We start from the raw sequence: 21,531 nt of genomic DNA, 5'->3' as shown, positions 1-21,531 counted from the left end.
AACGTCATTCGTGTTGGGAACACCTATGGTGACCTGAGAATTCTGCCAGCAAAAACGGGTTCCTGAGTTCTGTTTTAGGCTGCAATGGCCTCCTGCAACCCTCTGCCAGCAAAAACGGAGCTTGGGAGGGCTTCACACAATACTCCCAAGTTCTATTTTCATTGGCAGATACACCATGGGCCGGTCCTTTGCTGTTTCCAGGGCAGCCCTGCAGGCCAGATCTAAGCACCCTGTGGACCGGATCCGGCCTCCAGCCCTTGAGTTTGACTGTAATAAGGTGTTAGAAGAAATATCCATTTGGTTCAGTTCCAAGCAGGGAGAAAGACACTGGAAACATGGAGGCTGATTGGAAAGATGGTTTATTGATGGACACATGGGTTTGAGGTCCTGGGCAGCTGAACACATGGAGCGGAGAGTGATGGTTATTTATACCCTCTCTTGGGGCTTGCCCTTGAAGTTCCTATTCCTGTGTATTCTATTGGCTACTGTCAGACTCCCATGAGGCTATGCAGGGATCATAGCTGAAGTTGTTTGAGCTCCCAGGTTTGGTTGAAGCTTGGAGGGTGATGATATAATGAAGAGGCTTGTGTTCTGAAAGGGTATTGCGCAATTCCTATTGTGCCTTAATGGCTTTTTCCTGGTTTGGATCTTGAGTGAGGGCTAATTCCATCACCCTGGGGCTGAAGGTCTTTTGTCTTGTAGATAGGATGGCCAGTCTTTCTTAATGGATACCAAATATCTGCTGGGGGCAGGGAGCTGGGGCTGAGTTTCTGTCTCCCTTAAGATTTCTATTTCTCTTTTAGGGGAAATATAATATTCTGCCTTTTTAAATATTTTTCAAAATATTTCATTCTTCTAAGAGGGGTGACTTCCCTCAAGGGATTCCATACAAAAGGTGCCCCTACAAAGATCAGAATATGCAGCAATAGTGCAGGTATTCTTAAGAAAAGACTCATAAGAATGCCATGGATAGGCATTAAAATAAATTAGATCATAGAACAAATCAATCCAGATTTCTCAAACCAGATTTGTTGCTGGTGACTAAATACCTATAGAATTTCTGTTTTGAGTAGAAAAAGAGTAGATGGAAGAATATGTCAATGAAGACCCAATCATCCAGATTGAGGATAACAAAGGGTACCAAATAAATCAATATGACTTCATTGACATATTGCAATACATTTTGGGAGAAGCTCCTGTAGTTGGTATGGGAAGAGCTGGTACATTCCAACGACTCTCTAACTCACAACCTAACTAATTTTTTATTTTGACTTCCTGAATGGGAAGCGAAACCTCTCAATTTAATAGATTTTGGTGCAGTTGCCATGATTCAAGCTTTTAGATTAGATGTAAGAATGTGTAATTCTGCTTCTTAACTCTCAACACACTTCCACAGTGAAGTATATGGTCAGTTTGTTAGAAGAACAATTTAAACCTTGACACTTTTAGTATGTCAAAGCTGTTAACCTTGCATTTCAAAGACTGTTTATAACATTTTATAAACCATGAAGAATGCCTGATTTTTCTTTTTTCCTTATCAGTTTTAAAGCAGTTCTCTCTATTGGGGACTCCTTTTAATGTTTTTTTTTTTAAATTTGATTTATATACCACCCTTCTCCAGAGACCTAGGGCGGCTTACAATGCGTTAGGCAATAGCCTTCATACTTTTGTATATTTATGTCAGCTTATTGCCCCCACAATCCGGGTCCTCATTTTACCTACCTTAGAAAGGATAGAAGGCTGAGTCAACCTTGAGCCTGGTGAGATTTGAACTTGCAGTAATTGCAGGCAGCTGATGTTAATAACAGTGCTTTTGTCTGCTACGCCACCAGGGCTCTTTTGTATATTAACGCTAAGATTGATCAACTTTATATAGGCCTATATGACTGGGGTGCTTGGCTGGTTTGGATGAAAATGACCAGTGACTTCTTGTCTTTTGAAAAATGAACAATCATTTTTGTTTATTTCCAGTTGTTGGCTCTTATTGGATGAGTTTTTCACCACATTTCTCTTTCCACATTTTCAAATATGGCCCCTAAATATGCAAAGGAGCATCTTCACAGATGCTTGGAGTCCCATTAGCAAGCAGTTATTCAGGTCTGACTTTAAGAGCAGCAATAAGTATGCAGGCTTATCCTTGTTGCTTGAGATGAGATGAGCTATATGTTAATGGAGGATTGAGAGGATCAAACGATTGGAACAGATGAGAATAGGAGGTGAAAGGAAATGAAGTGTGATAGGTAATGTGTGATAGATAAACTAGATACCCCTTTGGAGAGCAAAATCAGAGGACAAGTAGGAAAGGAAAAATTAGAAGCCTAGATAGAAAAGATAGGAGATTAACATCAGGATGTGTAGCTGGATGAAAGAATATATGAGAAACAAAGAAGATGAGATTGTGAGAATTTAATGTCTGTGAACAGAAAATGTATCAATCTCCAAGAATGGCAAGATGCACGTAGATCAAAAAATTATCTACCTGGATACCATCATACTGTTCCCAACCCAAACCTTAATTCACTGTCATTTTGGTTTTCCACTGGAGCTAGACACTAGGACTAGGAGGTCTATTGTGATCTACCTGAGTTTGACAGTCTCTTAGTATCTTTTTCTAATCCCACGTTGGCCACAAAACCTCACCGACCATAATCTCTAGGCAAAATGAAACATATTTCAAATTAGTTTAGGAGATTTTGGAAGTAGCCTGCTCCAAAGCCACTTCACTAGAAGTACAGCCATTCCAGCTGTTTCCAGCAGTAATGCTTCATAAGAGATATCTGTAGTGCTGCTGCTTGGTGTTCTTTAGGTCTTCCTTTAGAATTAGGAAGACCCAGAGGACCAGAGAGAACATCATCAGACTCTTGCAATTATACTTCAAGATCAAGTGGAAGGCAGATAATGCGGTATACAAATGGTGAAAAATACATACACATATAAGTCCAGTGTACATTTTCAGTTACATTCTGACAGTTGAAGTGACTTAAAATATAATCCTATGAGCTGCTAACTTTAAGGGTACCAAATAAATGCATATATGTTACAAGTATTTGTAAAGATCACAGCTTTGAACTGTCTACCTTCAAGGAACATTTTCAGTATGCATTGCAGAATGTTTAAAATGCACACAGTGCTTTAGATATTGCTGATGTAGTAAACTCATTCAAATAGGCAAGAGAGGATTTATTTGCATGATAGAATGGTCTTTCATACCACATTTTTTTAAAAACCCACAGAAAAATAGATGACAGTGAAAATGGTTCTTGACTAACATTTGACCAACAGTTTTCCACACATAAGACATTATTTTGTGTGGAATAGCATTCATTCATATGCCTCCAGCTCAGGAAGAAATACATTTCAGTTTTCATAGGGTATCCACTAAGTACATAATCAGCGGAACACCTATTGCAATTGAATTGAGAGTGGATGGGTGGGAGCTGGGCAGTGATAAATAGCCTTCTATGAGGCTCATTCATTAGTACTGATCTTTCTCTGAGGAATCCTAGAGTTTGTGGTTCATGGTTTAATAGGGAAAAGGAAGTATATTGGCAACTACATGTTATCTTTAATATTGTATACATATATTGGGCATAAATCACAGATCGCAAGATACATCTCTGGTTCTCATTTACTGCAATAGTTAGCAGCTTGTTGACATTCACTTTAGGTTTCCTCCAACTTCTTCTTGAAATGGAAAAACTATAATCTTGCTTGTAGACTCAGGAAATTTATGGTGGCAAATGCTGGTAGTATTTTCTTTTCAACAGCCTTACTATTTGAACAATCATCTAGTTCATCTTGTTACTTCACATTTGTGGTGTTCCAAGAACAGCACCAGCTGACACATCTTGCTGAGAACTGGCAGCCTGGGAAGGGGCAGGGTACAGATGATCAGAAATTATTTTATAAAGGGCAAACAACAAGGCAGCTTTGACTCTGAGCATCATAAATACATAGAGAAAAGAGATAGTTAATATCTTTCCTAGCATCTTTGCTCTGTTTTTTTCCCTGCCCAGAATTAAATCCTCTCTAAACTGCCAACTCCTCTCCAAGGTTTACTTCTGGTATGCCTGAATAAAAGCAAGTTATGGTCTATTGATTATGAAAAGCAAAATGGAAAGCAGGGAGATAGTTTAGCATTATAACTAGTCAACAGACTCTTATTGATCAATTGCAACTTCCTGGGTGCTTTTTATTAAAGTTTTTTTAAAAAAAATTCAGTACTTCATTATACATATTTCTGTTACATGTATTTCTCCTTAATCAGTACAGCAAAATTAGTTCATATTTTTGAAAACACACAATATACCAGATGTTTAATCTTCTATTTTTCAGAGTTAAATGTTAAAGAATTGGATGAGAAAGTATGTGACGAATCATCATGTAAATATGGGGGTGTTTGCAAGGAAGAGGGAGAGAGTTGGAAATGTGTATGCCAATTACAGGTAAGGATTTTTCATATTTATGAATGGACATAAAATGAACTGTTGAGATAATTATAAATATGTCACTCTGAGAATTTGATTCTGGGAAATGATATAATGTGGTGTAGCATATTCTTTAGAACTGAATTAGACTCCATTTATTTTTTGACAAAGAGACAAGGAGAAAGACTTTCAAGCATTATGGTCAAATGTCTTTGGAGTTATTTTGTTTGCAACTGAATTTGCTAGGCCCTTTTCATTTTCTTTATTATTATGATTAAATGTGATCTTATCTTTTAATATGGAATATATACTTTTATTGTCTTAATTAATTTTGCACAATAAAAATTAGAAATAATATATTTTTAGAAGCTTCATATAAATATAAAGTGAAGAAAGACAATATTCTTTCTTACTGTGATGATACTACAGATAGTCCTTGATTTGCAACCACAATTGAGCCTGGAATCTTTGGTCATTGAGCAAAGTGGTCATCCTCTTCCTGGCTCTCCCAGAGGTTTCCCCCCCTCCCTTATGTGGATGGGGGCGAGCTAAAAACATTGCTGGTTCTGACGGTTGGAAAAGACCTGAGGCCAAGCTCTTATGCCCCACGTGGTTTGTTAGCCTCTGTGAGGCCACTTATTATCTGGAGGTTCCTCTGAACAATAGGATGATATTTGCCTCCCATGGACATCAACAGCCCCCTGATTTGCCTCCTGATTCGTGAGTGAGATATCTCAGATTTCAAGCCTTGTATGGAGCCGGACGATGACTGCGGTTTTTGGCCCTTCCCAGCTTTCGTGAGAGGGCAGCTGGTGTTAACATCTGGCCTCAAAGTGGCTTAAGACTCCATCCACTGCTGTGAGAGAGCAGTGGGATTTATTGGATTTATTGACTTTATTGACTTGGAATTGACTGAATGTCCCTCCCCAGACCTTGGACTATCTGGATTACCCCCAGGCCGTGGACTTCCCCCAGCTTAATTAATTAACTGATTGATTAGATGTATTCACCAACAGAACTTCTTATTCTGCGAGACTCCCCCCTCTCGCAGGTGTGGCCCTCTACTTTATCAAGGGCCTACCTTTATGACGGGCTTTGGCACCCCGAGAGGTGGCATGCTGCAAAAAGGGGATTGAGGGGTTTTTTAGGGAAACTTTTTGATAGATTTTTAAGGGATTTTAAGGGGTGGGAGGGTTGTGTGGGTTTGGGGGTTAACCCACGGGGGGAGGGGTCCGGCCCAGCTATTAGTGGGGCCACGGAGGGTGCAGATTCCGGGGGTAAGGGGGACATTAGAGTCCATTCTGTCGAGGGCTTTTCTATCAATGTGTTGAGTGGGAGGGGCAGATACGGCGGGAGCAGGGGGCCGCATCATGTGGTGGGGGCGCACACTCACTATCTTCGAGCGGTGGCACGCCCCGGTCCCCATAGCCCTTCTCGTATCCCAGGCTGTTCAGACTCTCAGGGCCCGAGCCTTCGGCTGCTGTCGTGCAATGCCAGGTCCGTGGTAAATAAAGCCCCCCTCATTTGCGATCTTATTCAGGAGGGGGGAGCGGACCTGGCAGGTATTACGGAGACCTGGTTGGGCCATGAGGGGGGGGTTCCCCTCGTGGATATGTGCCCACCAGGTTTCCGAGCATTCCATCAGCCGAGAGCTCAGGGCAGGGGTGGGGGGGTGGCGGTTATTATAAAGGAAAGTCTTGATCCGAGGGAGACCACTGTTCCACAGATAGCCGGATGTGAGTCCCTTTTTGTGAGATGGGGTCGTGGAGTACAGATGGGCTTGTTGATCACGTACCTGGCTCCCTGCCGCGTGGCAACGGCCCTGCTTGAGCTGCTCAACGTCATAGCTGAGGTGGCGGTTGGTACCCCCAGACTTCTAGTCATGGGGGATTTCAACCTGCCATCTGTCGGCGAAACGTCTGAGGTGGCTCGGGAGTTCATGGCTTCCATGACGGCCATGGACCTTACTCAGTTAATTCATGACCCCACTCACATGGGTGGACACACTCTGGACTTAGTTTTTGTCTCTGGTCAGTGGTCGAGTGGCCTTGATACAGGGGATATAGTCATTGAACCCTTGTCATGGTCTGACCACTCGCTCCTTCGACTGGACTTTCTAACCGCTGCACCCCGCCTCAGGGAGGCGGGACCGACCAGGTGGTTCCGCCCCAGGCGCCTGATGGACCCTGATAGGTTCCAGATGGAGCTTGGGCCATTTCCTGAGACTCTGACTCACGACTCGGCTGAGGACCTGGTGGCCGCCTGGGATAGTGCGGCTGCCGGGGCCTTGGACCGTGTCGTGCCTTTGCGGCCTCTGACCCGGCACCGAACTCACCTAGCTCCTTGGTTCTCCGAGGAGCTTAGGGAGATGAAGCGCCGGAAAAGACGCCTGGAGAGTAGTTGGAGGACCAGCCGCTCCGAATCCGACCGAACACTGGTGAGGTCTCATATTAAGACCTACCTAGTGGCAATAAAAGCGGCAAAATCTAGCTATTTTGCCGCTCTTATCGCGTCATCAGATAATCGCCCGGCCGCCCTGTTTAGGGTGACCCGCTCCCTCCTCCATCTGGAAGCGCGGGATGACCCCTTGCAGGGCCGAGCTGAGGACTTTGTGCAGTATCTGTATGACAAAATCGCTCAGATTCGGGAAGGGCTGGCCTCTGACTGGGTATGTCCGGATGGGATGACTGAGGCAGGTCTTGAGAGTGTTATCTGGGGGGAGTTCGATCCTGTGGCTCCCGAGGACATGGACAGGGTCCTGGGACGGCTGAATGCAACCACATGTTTATTGGACCCGTGTCCCTCCTGGTTGGTACTGGCTTCCCGGGAGGTGACACGAGGCTGGCTCCAGAAGATTGTTAACGCTTCTTTGAGTGAGGGGGTCCTGCCGGCCGCTTTGAAAGAAGCGGTTGTGAGGCCCCTCCTCAAGAAGCCCTCTCTGGATCCGGCTGTTTTGGCTAACTATCGTCCAGTCTCCAACCTTCGCTTTGTTGCGAAGGTTGTTGAGAGTGTGGTAGCACAACAGCTTCCCCGGTACCTGGATGAAACTGTCTATCTAGACCCGCTCCAGTCCGGCTTCCGACCTGGGCACAGCACGGAAACGGCATTGGTCGCGTTGGTGGATGATCTCTGGAGGGCTCGGGATAGGGGTTGCTCCTCTATCCTGGTCCTGTTAGACCTCTCAGCGGCTTTTGATACCATCGACCATGGTATCATGTTGCACCGGTTGGCGGGGTTGGGGGTGGGGGGCACCGTTCTGCGGTGGTTCTCCTCCTACCTCTCTGACCGGTCGCAATCTGTGTTGACGGGGGGGCAGCGGTCGACCCCGAGGCACCTTGCTTGTGGGGTGCCACAAGGGTCGGTCCTCTCGCCCCTTCTGTTCAACATTTATGTAAAGCCACTGGGTGAGATCATCCGTGGCTTCGGGGTGGAGTTCCATCAGTACGCTGATGACACCCAGCTGTACATCTCCACCCCAGGCCACCCCAACGATGCCCTTGAAGTGATGTCCCAGTGCCTGGAGGCCGTGCGGGCCTGGATGGGGAGAAACAGGCTCCGACTCAACCCCTCCAAGACCGAGTGGCTGTGGCTTCCAGCGTCCCGATATAGCCAGCTGACGCCATCGCTGGCTATTGGGGGCGAATCACTCGCCCCCACGGAGAGGGCTCGCAACTTGGGCGTCCTCCTGGACGCACGGCTGTCTTTAGAAGACCATTTGACGGCCGTGGCCAGGGGGGCTTTTTATCAGGTTCGCCTGATACGCCAGTTGCGCCCCTTTCTAGATCGGGACTCTCTACGCACAGTCACTCAGGCACTAGTCACTTCCCGCCTGGACTACTGCAACGCTCTCTACATGGGGCTCCCCCTGGGGTGCACCCGGAGGCTCCAGCTGGTCCAGAATGCGGCCGCGCGGGGGATTATGGGGGCGACGAGGCGCTCCCATGTGACACCTCTCCTGCGCGAGCTGCACTGGCTCCCGGTAGTCTTCCGGGTGCGCTTCAAGGTGTTGGTGACCACCTTTAAAGCGCTCCATGGCTTAGGGCCAGGGTACTTACGAGACCGCCTACTGCCACCAATAGCCTCCCACCGGCCAGTACGCTCGCACAGAGTGGGCCTCCTCAGGGTGCCGTCCGCCAGACAATGTCGGCTGGCGACCCCCAGGGGGAGAGCCTTCTCTGTGACGGCGCCCACCCTCTGGAATAACCTTCCCCCGGAGTTACGTATAATAACAGACCTCCGGATTTTTCGTCGGGCCCTGAAAACTTATTTATTTCAACTAGCTGGGCTGGCTTGAGCTAAATTTTAAATTGGTTTTAAATTGGGTTGTTTTAATTTACGGCCAGAATATCTAATTATTTTAATACTGTTTTTTAAATTTTGTATGCTTTGTTTTTACTTAGGCTGTGCACCGCCCTGAGTCCTATTTGGAGAAGGGCGGTATAGAAATTTAAACAAATAAATAAATAAATAAAATAAATGAGATGATACATGATTGCTTCGCTCAATGATCCCAATCCTAGTTGTGGTTGTTAAGCAATCACATTGGTCATTAAGTAGAACATGGGTCATGTCCATTCAGCACCTTTATTATTTCAAATGGTTGCTGAATGAACAGTCATTAAGTGAGAACTACCAGTAATTGCAATATGTTGTGGGAATGTTGTTGCATAATTTTATAGACATGCATGTCTTGTAATTTGAATCTTTAAATATTGACTTCCATTTTGATTTGTAGATTGATCCCTTTACCTTGTCTCGTTCTTCAGATTAGTACATATAAATTGATTTATTTACATATCATCCTTTACGTTGCAGATTACTCTAGACCCTAACTCTTTAAAATGTGTCAAATATTACAAGGATATAAGGTGTGTTAACATGATATCACAGAAAATCATATGATGGCATCTTTGCAAAACTGCCTTTTTTATTTTCAAAATCCACCAGACATCTGCTGAAGAGTAATTTTCAAAAACCATTTTTTTCACTGAAGTTCTCTTTCAAATGCTATATTATATCACACAGGCAAAAAGCACAAATTCATAATGGTAGGGTATTTGTGAATGTGTGAATACATTCCCTTTAGTGAAGAAACATGTGACATAATTTATTAACTAACAAATAAACCTTTTAGGAATGCTTTCTATATGTGCCTGTGGCTGTGAGTTTGTGTTTTATTTTAAACTCTTTTTAAAAATTATTCTAAAAAATCCCATGGATTGTTTCTAGTTTAATCGGTGTGTAATTTCCAGGTACCGTGTTTGACAAGAATGCTGTTTTCCCATCAAGTAATTCTATGAATTGGGAGAAAACTTTTTCATTTCCATATTATAACAGAAGCTGCTAAAAACTCAGGAAGAGGCTGAACATTTCCCGCTGAAAAGCATGGATGTCTTTTAAAATTAGGTCTTGTTTGAGAGAAGTTGCTTGCATGGTGAATTTAACTCTTTTGGTAATGCTTATGCAGAGCTTCTTTCTTTTGTGCTATTCCGTTATCACTTACTTTGGCTCAGTTTACTTTCTTTCTTACACATCTCTGCTTAGTGCAAATATCTCTCCCTTAAAAAAAAAAAGTGGATCAATTTTATTATTTTTGGGCTGTTTCTGTTGGAAAGATGGAAGGGAATTAATGCGTGTGTTTTTTGTAAACTTACATGTAAATGATTTGAGTGGATGAGGAAGAACGCTTGGTATATGCCAATCAAATAATTTTGTAAATGTATCTTATTTTATAGGCTAATAATTTTATTAGTAATTAATTCTAATTACCTCTCTCCTACCCTCCCTGCCTCTTCTTTTGGAGTGTCTTAAATTCAGTATTGTCTTCTTTTCAAGTAGACTTTTTAAGTCTTGTGAAGTTCTGTTGCAGAATTATTTTAGGTTGTATCTATGCATGGATTAACATACATTTCCTTCCTTCCTTCCTTCCTTCCTTCCTTCCTTCCTTCCTTCCTTCCTTCCTTCCTTCCTTCCTTCCTTCCTTCCTTCTCCCTATCTCTCTTTCCAGTGTCATACAAATTATATTCCTGTTTGTGGTTCAAATGGAGACACCTATCAAAATGAATGCTTTCTCAGAAGAGCTGCTTGCAAGCATCAAAAAGATATAACAGTGGTTGCTAGAGGGTCATGTTACTCAGGTGAGTTTGTGTCATGATGTCATAATGTACATTTCATTAGTTGCCTGCCTTATGCCTCTCTCCTTCAGTTGCCTATGTCAGTATCTGAAAGTTTTGGATTTAGTTATAATGTTCCAGTGGTTGAGGCAATGAAACCTGCTCCAGTGTGGCCGAAATGAGTTTGGAAGAAAATACGCAGTGGGTGTTTCTTCTTAGTTTTTGAGGGTTCATCAGTTAAAATTTTAAAAGCGTAAAGATTTTGCAATTTAGATATCCAAAATATGTACTCTTTAATAGATACAACTTTTTACTTTGAAATGCGTTGGAATTTCAAAGAGCAGCAGGGATTTGATTGCTGTTCTTTGAAACAGAAAAGTGGCAAAGCTCCCATTATTAACATAGCTAGTTAACAGTTGATACATTGTTAAAATTGCTAAAACAATCATAATCTAAGTTATGGGATAAGAGAAAACTGAACAAAACATTTAAGTTTTATGCAGAAGAGGTGCTTGGAATATTAATAGACATGCATTAAATTTAATGCAAAGTACAGGTCATTTTATTCATTTTTTGGTCTTGTTTTGCTGTCTCAATATTTTATGTATCACAGTGGTACTTTTTATATCTGTGCTATCTGTAATAGATGTGCAATTTATGATATTTGGAGGAGTGTATAAATGTTCAGGATGTTAAATATTCAGTGTATATGGAAGTAGTAGGTTTTGACGATACGGTAAGCAATACTTACAGTACTCTACAGTATTTATAGTCATACAAAATATGTATATTAAAAAATCTTCATTATGGAATTATTTATAGACAAAAAACAGAGAGAGAGAGAGAGAGAAAGAGAGAGAGAGAGAGAGAGAGAGAGAGAGAGAGAGAGAGAGAGAGTGTTAAATGTGTTCCATTTATTGACCTGAGTGGAGATTAATCTAGAGGAATTTGTATGTATAAAATATTAGTCAAAATCATTTTCAATTATTTTAATTATGTTATTGCATTTAAGTTTACTCATCAATTATTATTGCACAAATGATGACATTTCATTAAAATATGTATTTGTGTAAATATTTAGCAGTGTTAAATCCTTTTAAGTTATTATAGGCTTTAGTGTTAGTTATATTCAGTATTTAATTTATGTATGGTTGCAAGATGATTTTAGATTATTGTTTTTGCTATATATTTGTAACTTTGTTGGCCTAAAGAGAGAAGTGCTGATTAAAGTTTAAACTTAGCTTTATTTGTATTATTTGTTGAACTATCACCACAATCAAATTTTGATTACAAAATAAAATATTTCCCCATCTATTTTTCATACCGCTTTCATCTTCCTGTGAATTAGATTACAGTTAATCTATTATTAATTTGAGCACCTTTTGAGATGAAAATAAATCAATAGGCTTTCAAACGTACTTATCATGATAAAAATGCACTTTAATTGATCTCAATAAAATAAACATTATAAAGAGTTTCTTATATTAGAAAATATAATAAAAATATTGCTGTCCCTTCCCCCAGTGGATTAGGACAAGATAAATAAAACTATTTAGTTGGGGCAGAAAGAAGACTGAAATCTGGTGAGTTATAATTGAAGCAGAGTGGAAATGGGTGTCTACCAACCTTTCTACTCCCAAAACTAGTTTAAATACTATGTTAATTCTTGAATAGGATATACACTAACTGGCTGACATCCATATACTAATGGGATGAACCAAGTAGGCACACAGTCTCTGATATCCTCCCATGTGTATCATTAATGTATGCTATTTGAATACAAGCCCTGATTTTTCTTTTATTTTCTTTCTCTGGCAAAGTTGAGTGCTGTTTGTTAAGCTGCTGTGTTTGGTTCATTTGCAATTTGGATGATAAAATAGAATGGATTAAATTCAAATAATATAATTGCCTAAAGGGAGAGTAAAATCATGCTCACAGTTCATTGTAGCTCTTTATTGACTGTGTAGAAGTTTCAGCCAGATTTTGTTCAGCCTGGTGCCATCTAATGGGCTGCATTGGCTGGGAGACTGAAAGGATATTTTATAGATGATATTTCTTCAAAACGTTAGTCAGTCTCTCTTCTTTCCTTCCCTGATATTGTAACTTGGGTTAGCATTCTTTGGAGAAGATGGAAACCATTACGCAACCTTACATGAGGTCATAGGCATCAAAAATTATAATCCTTTGTAATAATTAAAATTGGCTGGTATCTTACAAGGTCTTCAAATTGAAAACATAGGGATTTTCTAAACCTTGTACATGAACAACAAAGTTTAATGCGGGCTGTTAATCTTATGAGATTTGGCCTTTTTTTATAGTTAATCTGTTTTTAAATTTTTCAGTAGTTCATGGAAGTTAAGGTTATTGTGGATGCCATGGTGTCAGTGCATATTGTCAATTTCTGCTGTAATTGCTGTGTGGCTGAATACTTAAAATACTTCTTACTGGTTAATTTATATCATATGCATTTAAGAATTACAGTGTCTTCTACAGAAGAATTGAAAAGCGAGCTCAAATGCTTGCAATTTTCCAAATCCAAATAACAACTAAGATTGCAAACCTTCTTATTATTTATAGGTAGTAAAACTAGAAGGCTTTCCATACACTATGTGAGTATTCAATTATTGTCAACAGCTATGTTCACTTAACGAATTACCTTACAATGGCATGCAATTAATTTTCATTGCTCCCTGTTTCTGATGCATAGACAGACTCGGGCAAGGTTTGTTTGATCTCAAAAGTTGTCTCAGAACATGGAAAAAATTAGTTGGAACATCCCACTTATAAAAGGTGATGAATGAAAAATATTTAAAATGCTGCTTAGCGCTGTTTGCTTGTTTGATAGTTCCATTCATGCAGACACTATTTTTCCTAAGATGTTAAGAGAGATAAAGTTTTATTGCTCTTGTTATTTACTTTATTTAACTATTATTGCAATAACCTTATGAGTTTACAACATTTGGAATATTTTATTATCACAACACTTTTACTGTTAAAACAAAATTCATTAGTACCTGTGACTTCTGGTTGAAAGTTGCTCCATTGCCTCAAATAGATGTGAGCTATGAGATTTTAATAACGTTCTTGGGAACTTTTTTTTAAATATTCTTGTGCTTATAGGAAAAGATGGAAATTTTGCAAAGGTTTTAGCTGTGAGAGAAATTCTAAAAGAGGGAAATGAATGATATAACCAAAAACAACTAAATATTCCATGATACCTTAAAGCTACAATGCAAAAATTATGACTTCGTTGATGGCTGCTAGCATCAGTTCTATGGTCCCAGAATAGATAGGGACAAAAATTGGCTCTTGGGGTGGGGGGAATGGAAATATAAGGGGAAATAAGGAGCGGATATGTAAGACAATCATTTCTCCCTTTATAAATTTTCAACACCCCACCTAAATAGGCTTTGTTCCTGTGCACTTTTGTAGTGTAGCACTAAGGAACATACCATGCAAAGCATGGTGTGTGCCCTAAAGATAACAGAACTTGCTTAAAACCTACCATTTTTTAAAATTTAGATATACATCAACATCAATAAATGGAACAGTGTGGCATCTGGGTATCATTTATTTTAATACAAATAACAGTAATATTAATAATATTTGTTATATTAGTCAAGCTTTTGTAATCTTAGTGTTGATGCACAATTTGTATTAAGATATAATCCTTCATTATTTAATTGTTCAGTGTTTCAGTGTGCCATTCTAATGCCAATCACAATATTAGTTGAGCATATATAGCAATACCATCTTTCAGCCTCTAATCTTTCCATCTGGTTATTGCTTTTTTTCTATTATATAAAAATGTGTATACTAATATTCCCCCTATTTCTTATTTCTAACTCTATTCTAATTTTTATTCATGCCACCATTACTAGTCCTGGTACTAGTTGCTAGTCCTAGTGTTGATACACATGTTTATATTGGAATATAATCCTTCATTATTTAGTTGTTCAATGTTTCAATGGGCCATTCTAATGCCAATCACCATATTATTTAAACATCCAGAATAATACCATCTTTCAACCTCTAATCTTTCCATCTACCTATTGCTTTTATTCTATTATATAAAAGTGTGTATTCTTATTTCTACTTCTATTCTGACTTTTAGTCAGGCCACCAATATATTAAAAGGGATTTCTTTTCCTAGCCATCATCTCTTGCCCGTTTTAATACTTCAATTCTTATTCGTTTTTTGGCTTGTCTCCCATATGCCTCTCTTGGATCTTTATCTTTATCTCTATCTCTATCTACATCTTTACTGTTCAGTCTAAATATTTCTCCCATCTCTACCATCTTATGCTGCCAGGCCTCCAAGGTGTCTGCCTAAGCCCCTATCTCCCTTTCCTGCTTATCTAATTTCATTTTAAAATCTCTTAAAATACTTTTTCTTTGATTTGTTTCACCAGTCATTATTATCTTTATTGTCTTCTTGTCTCCTTACTTTATTTGCTGATTTGCCTGTTCTATCTTTTCCTCCATTGTTTCTGTTGTCTTTTCCTTTTCCTGGACATTTTGAGCTTTGTTCATTGTCCCTTGTGAAGTATTTTCTATTTTCCCATCAATGCCACATATAAGGTTCCTTATCTCCCTGTGATTTTTTGTCATAGTGTCATTAATATTCTGGAACATCATTGCCATTTCTTTTAAAATTCCACTCATTTCCCCCTGATGGGGCATCTTGTCTTATTTTAATAAATCCCACTCTTACTCAATAGTCCAAAAACCATATATTCAGGCCTAATGTTGCTCCTCAGAGAGTACAATAATGATAGTTCATTATATCCCAGGATTTATCAATCAGTTCCTTTTAGGTAGTTCAGGATCCTTGTTCTCACAGTTAAACCTCCAGTAGTCATAAAGCAGATAAATATAGAACAGTAGGTATCACCGCACTCCTCCAGCTAAATGTTGTTTATTTCTCTTATCCAAAAATTTGTAGAGGTATGGTATATTTTCCATTCATCAGTAGGTGGCGCCCTCCACTTCGGTTTCAGTGTCTCAAACCTGCAAGGTATTTAATCCAATTTTAATTTGATTTATAGAAGCCAAGTCAGTTATTTAAGTAGACAGTTCCAGCATTTTAAAATGCCTTTCCCCAGCCAGGGCCTATCCAGTTTTAAAAGTCCAATTTTCTGTGTTTTAAAAGTTTTTTACTTTTTTTTCCTTAGTTCCTTTCTTTCGGGTCTGGGATTTTTCTCTAAGTAATTATTCGCTGCTTTATCAGATAGATCTAAAAGTCTCTTTTCCTGGCTTTTTTTTCCCCCCTTTTAGGGTTAAATTCTAGATAAAAAAGGAATAATCTCACCTAGTTCCAATCACTATTCATCGTCACCACTCCTGCACTTTCTTTGTTGTTTCGACTGTCCCAGCTTCATGGCAGCCATGATGGCTGCCTCTTCTCATCGTGGATGAGAGGGGAAAAAAACAACCCCTGTGTCAAGCAGGAGAGATTGCAGCTCTCCGCAACCTGCAGGGCACCCCTCTTTTCTTCACCACCCGTCCAGAGTGGCTTTAGCTCCTTTCGGAGCTCTCCAATAATGAGAATTTGGTGCAGGAGTGCGAAGACCCACTCCTCATGTCCAATCTTGCCTCAATGTCAGCTGGAAGAAAAAAAAACCTAGGATATTTTTGATGGTTTGAAGTTGTGTAAAGCTATCTAAAGTTGCAAATGAATGGTTTTGACTACAACTTGTTAATCAAGTTATTATGAGTTACTTTTCCATTCTTGATCAGAAGCTTTTTTTCTGGGAGATTAAAAACATTGCAGAAACATAAGAAAGTAACTTTAAAATTAAGATTTGGTACCACAAAACTTTTGAAAACAAAAGCAGGAAGGTTTCAAAATACAAGTGTGATTTGGATACATCCCATTATTTTGGAAAATGTATACAGTTAGTCCTTGACATATGAACTTAAGTGAATCCAGAATTACAGTTATAAGTGATGGCATTAAGCAAGTCACCACAATCTTTTGGATTGCAATCATTAAGCAAATCTGCTGGTTGTTAAGTGAACATGGCGATTGTTAACCCATTTTTCTTCAATTGGTGGGGTTTTATTTTGCTGCAAACTAGAAGTAAACTGGAAACTGGCAAAGAATGACAAAAATTGCAGTAATGTGACTGCAGGACACTACAAATGGCATAACTGTGAACTGGTTGCCAAGTGCCTAATATGTGATCACATGACCATGGACAGGGTGTAAGTGTCAGAATTTCAGAACCAGTCTGTAAGTAGCTCTGGAGAGGTCTGTTGTAACTTCCAGTAGTCACTAAGTGTGAACAGTCACTAAGCAAGGATTACCTGGAGTCTAACTCCAACCTTATTTTGAAATCCTAAATAAACTGGGGATCCTATGTATTAACTTTACAGCAGGGGTGTCAAACTCTATTTCATTGAGGGCTGCATCAGGGTTGTATTTGACCTTGGGAGGACAGGGGGCGCAGGGTGAACATGGCCAGCTCAACATCACTCATGTCGGGGCCCCTGTAGTGGCCCAAGCACTCTGCCAGTGAAAACGGGCTCCCAAGCTCCTTTTTTGGCTGCGATGGCTTCCTGCAACCCTCTGCCAGTGAAAATGGAGCTGAGGCACCACGGGCTGGTCCTTCACTGTTTCCAGGGTGGCACAACGGACCAGATCTAGGCACCCTCCAGGCCAGATCACCCCCGGATCTTGAGTTTGACACATGTGCTTTACAGTATAGAACAATTACAAAAACTCCTGCTGATGGTAAGAAATTTGTGTCAGCAGAGGGAGCTTGTGATCCTATAGTGTGAATCTGTGATCTGTTCCTGGTCACTTAATTACAGTGTGCTTAAGATTCAGGGATGCTATCCACTTGTTTCTATATTATTACACCTAGCTACCCCCTTTTTTATTACTAAGTTCCAGTAATTAAGCAATTTCATTACTTAATAAAATTATTAATTCCATGTCTTACCATGTTCTCACATTCTGAGTTCAAACAGATCTTGCTACAGGATGCCGACTAATTAGATATAGAAAAAGTAAAGCCTTTCTATTTCTTTCAATGCTGTGCATTTTCCAACTACAATAACTACAATAACCCAAATAATTGTTCCCTGGATTGATAAAAGCTGGCTTTTATAATGGAACTGAATGGAACTGAATTTTCTCTGTCAGAAAGTTACATTTATTTGAAAGTGCAGTCTTCTCGTTTTCTTATTAAAACTCTTAAAGTGAAAAAAACCCCAACAATTAGTTATTTCTATAATTAAAAGTAAACTTTAAAAAATTGGTTAATAGATATGCATTTGGTTCTCGTTTGTTTTAAAACACATTTTACCAAAAAAAAAAAAAGGCCAAGACCACACTTAATTTCAAATTAGCATCCCACATTTTTAAGTAATTAAATTTTATTATGGGCTTAGAGCATCCTGAATTTTGTAACATGTACTTAAAACTTCAAATAATGCAATGATGACCATATTATTGGGCACTGAGGGTGGGGGAGTGGCAGCATTGATTTTATTGTTTTCGCCATCCCCTTTTGCTGTTCAATTCCATAGCTAAGACATTAAGGCCAAACTAGAAGCAGGAGCTAAACTTTCTGAATGAAATGGAATGTTATTTTTTACTTCTTTATTAAACAAATGTATATGGCAGCTATGTAACCAGTGGAATTCTATGTAACAAGCAGAAATAAAAATACAATACAATTATCAAAATAAATTGAAAAAAGAAAAGGAAAATCAAAGTTGAGACCCCGATAAAAATGTCATTGCAAACATATTACACACAGAGAGAAGCTGATCAGAGCTCCATTAGTCTTTTAAAAGCCAGGTCTTCCAAAAGGCCAGTGTGGCCAGGCTGTCTGTATCCCCAGGGTATAAAGGCATCATAACAGAGAAGTTGGGCTTCCTAGAGCCCATCAGATGACATAGCTTCATCAAGAGGATCCACTTGGCCCAATAGAGGGCTTTAAAGATGATAACTGATACCTTGAACTATATCTAAAAGCCTATATATATTCATATAGACATACATTTTTGCTTTTCAGTATTGTTATTAGAGGCATGTATGGCCAGGACTCAGTGGCTTTCATTTGCAACTTGTTAATGACAATTGTATATGTGTGTGTATCAGGGGTGGGTTCTACTTACCTCTACTACTGGTTCGCAACGGGAGCGCACGTGCATGCGCAGAAACTTCTGTACATGCATAGTTCGTCATTTATGATGTCCGGGCAAGTGGGCGGAGCTTCCCGCCACTTTTACTAACCGGGAGCATCCCACCACTGGTGTGTATACACAAACACACACACACACACACACACACACACACACACACACACACACACAACATGCCATTGCCTATACCTTTTCCCTATGTGCATGCTGTGTGTTTATGTCACATTCCTTACATAGAGTACATATACTATGAAAGGAACATGTGGATCATTCAGTCACTGTGCAGCCCCCAAGCATGCGTTCCCTCCATCTTCTTAAGTGTTCAGAAAGGTGCAGCTCTTTTCCCACCACACTTTATATATTAAATTTATATTTTTCCTTGATAGCTATACCACTCCAAGGTTGCTTGCAGTGAGACATGATTAAAAAGTAAGAATAAAATAATACAATTAAAATGATGGGAAAATTAAAAAGTACAATTACAACCAATCCAGTCAACTAATAAATAGCAAAAAGAAAAAGAAAAGGTATGGGGATTTTGACCATTTCCCCAAACATTGGGAAATTGGGGGCAAATGAACCTTCCTGGTAAGAGCATTCTGTAACCTTGAGAACACACAGGAGAAACCCCACAAGTTTCTCTTCTACTGATCTAAGTAACAGGTTCCTGACGTGGGTGTAATACTGGTGTTAGCTGCTGAACTGATAGATCTATCTCCACCAGTGCAAAACAGCTGTTACTCAGACAAGCTACAAAATCTAGCTATATATGAGAATATTTTAAAGCATGATACATAACATCCATTTTGGGAAAGGGATTCTGAGAAAATGCTTTGAAAATATCTGTTATGCTGTAGATGCTCTTTGCAAAAGCTATCTCAGATCTAAAACTGTACAGTGTTGGAAATGTTTCTGAACATCCCACACTCTCTTTATATCCGAACTGGAGCTGTCTTGTGTTTCCTGCCAAGGAGGAACAAATGACTCTGCCATAAGCAATCAGAATGAACTTTGGAAACCCTTTCCTAGGGTTTGTAAGAAAAAGCCTCCCTCTGTCTCCTGCCAAGCAATAGTTTGAGGGCCTACCTTCAACAGTTCTGCTCTGGGCAATTAGGTAGAAACTTTGCTATTGACATTGAGACTGGAGGCTAATTGCCAGCAGGCATGCAGTAGATTGGAGAGAGAAGGGATATAAAGAGAACAGGTAGCAGATGGAAATGATGCTGCTAGAAGATTGGGCCTGAGTCTCACTGGGGTTGTAAACTTGTACCTGGGATGAGTAATTTCAGATGGCAGGTGGGGCACGTAGAACTGGATGATCTTTCAATTCAGAGAAAATGAGCAGTTGAGGAGAAGAGTCCTTGTCAAATATCTTTCCTGGAATCCTGTTTTTGGTGTACTGCTTTAAAAAAAAGGGTGAACATTGGATTCCATGAGCCCCTGCACCAGTCTGAGTGCCACAGGCAATGTGTTCTTCAATGCCTCACTAGTCCTGACAGCTTGTTTATTTGTTTAAATTATTAACAGCTGCAGGGTGAATAATTTTCATCTTTTCCTCTTCTGATGAAATCCTGAATCCATGCTGCTTTTAACCTCAGGAAAAAAAGCTGTCACTGGATATTTCCCAGCCATCCCTTGCAATGATGTTATTACCTATATTGTTGTGCCAACATGGACATTTCAATTTTTTTAAATGTCCAGCCTCCACTATAGAGTGAACCATGGGACTCTTGTTTATTGATTGTAATTTGCAATTCAAATTTTACGTTGGAAGAAGAGGTCTACTTATGGAAGTTTTTTACATATGGAAAAAAATGAATTGGCTGTGAAGATTCTTTCCTTTCTCCTTTCTCTACTTTAAAACATTGAATTGACCTTTGTTTTATAGGTTAATTGGCCAAATTTAGTGTCATTTAAAAATACAGGCACAAATCATATTTAATTATAGGTACTTAATTTAGCTATGAAAGCAAATGTCTGGAACTGGTCTTGCCTACAAAGAATTTTTGGCAGAAGGACTGTAGCATTTCAGTGGTGTTGCAGAATTTTAGGGGGGCGGGGAAATGAAAATTACATCTTCATCCAATGAAAAAAATCCAATTATTAATTTTTTTAAAATTAAAGAATGATTATGTTTTAAGGATGACAGAATGATTTAGGAAAAAATAAACCTATTCAGTGAATGGTACAGAAGGGAGCTGAACATTATTAGGCAATTGAGCTCCACCTATATAGAAAATTCTTCAGGATAGGTAAATGCTCTTTGCTTGATATAAAATATGTTCATAAACTTGGTATGAACCAAGTTGATATAAAATATGTTCAACAATATATCAGCAGCCTATTCATAACTTAAGCTGAAAGTGGTCCTATAACTAGACTTCTCTGCATTCTATTTGTTGTCTTGCTTTTTCTTGTACATGGCTTTAAACTTACTTAGTCTCCCATCCAGTCTCCCACAGTGACTAAACAAATAGGTCTGATGGATCCTACAAGAACATCAGATCAATAACTCTTCTCCGCTGTGGTTTTCTGGGAAGTGGTATTTAGAGGCTTGCTGTCTCTGAGGCTGATGGGCTAGGATTAGATTCCCAGAATTCCCAGGGGCATGACTAATACTGCATCTTCATTGTGACCAGAACATGAGTTTATTAAGTCTTTTGAGGGCAATTAAAACAGTTCTCCTTTCTTTGCAGAGGAGTAGCCTTTTTAGTCTGTAATACCAAACCCACCCCCCAAAAAAAATCTTCGATCCCTTATTTGTTTCTAGATATAAGAAAGTAAGGCTGGTAAAGCAGGGGGAAAGAACCTGAAGATTTAATTCATTATCTTTA

The 21,531-nt window shown here is 39.7% G+C and overlaps 1 protein-coding gene across 1 annotated transcript in view; it reads left to right on the top strand.

Moving 5' to 3' along the window:
- TMEFF1 (transmembrane protein with EGF like and two follistatin like domains 1) overlaps window positions 1-21,531 on the top strand; it is a 116,351-nt gene that overhangs the window by 55,734 nt on the left and 39,086 nt on the right. Inside the window, exons 2-3 of the mRNA XM_034411839.3 lie at window positions 4,336-4,445; window positions 10,435-10,564. Of these exons, the coding sequence (XP_034267730.1) occupies window positions 4,336-4,445; window positions 10,435-10,564 (240 nt within the window). The remainder of the gene's footprint in view (window positions 1-4,335; window positions 4,446-10,434; window positions 10,565-21,531) is intronic.

The sequence above is a fragment of the Pantherophis guttatus genome, chromosome 3 (assembly GCF_059756535.1).
Source record: "Pantherophis guttatus breed Tessera chromosome 3, ASM5975653v1, whole genome shotgun sequence".
NCBI lineage: Eukaryota > Metazoa > Chordata > Lepidosauria > Squamata > Colubridae > Pantherophis > Pantherophis guttatus.
Note: the sequence above shows the minus strand (reverse complement) of the source record. Positions and strands in the feature narration are given on the sequence as shown.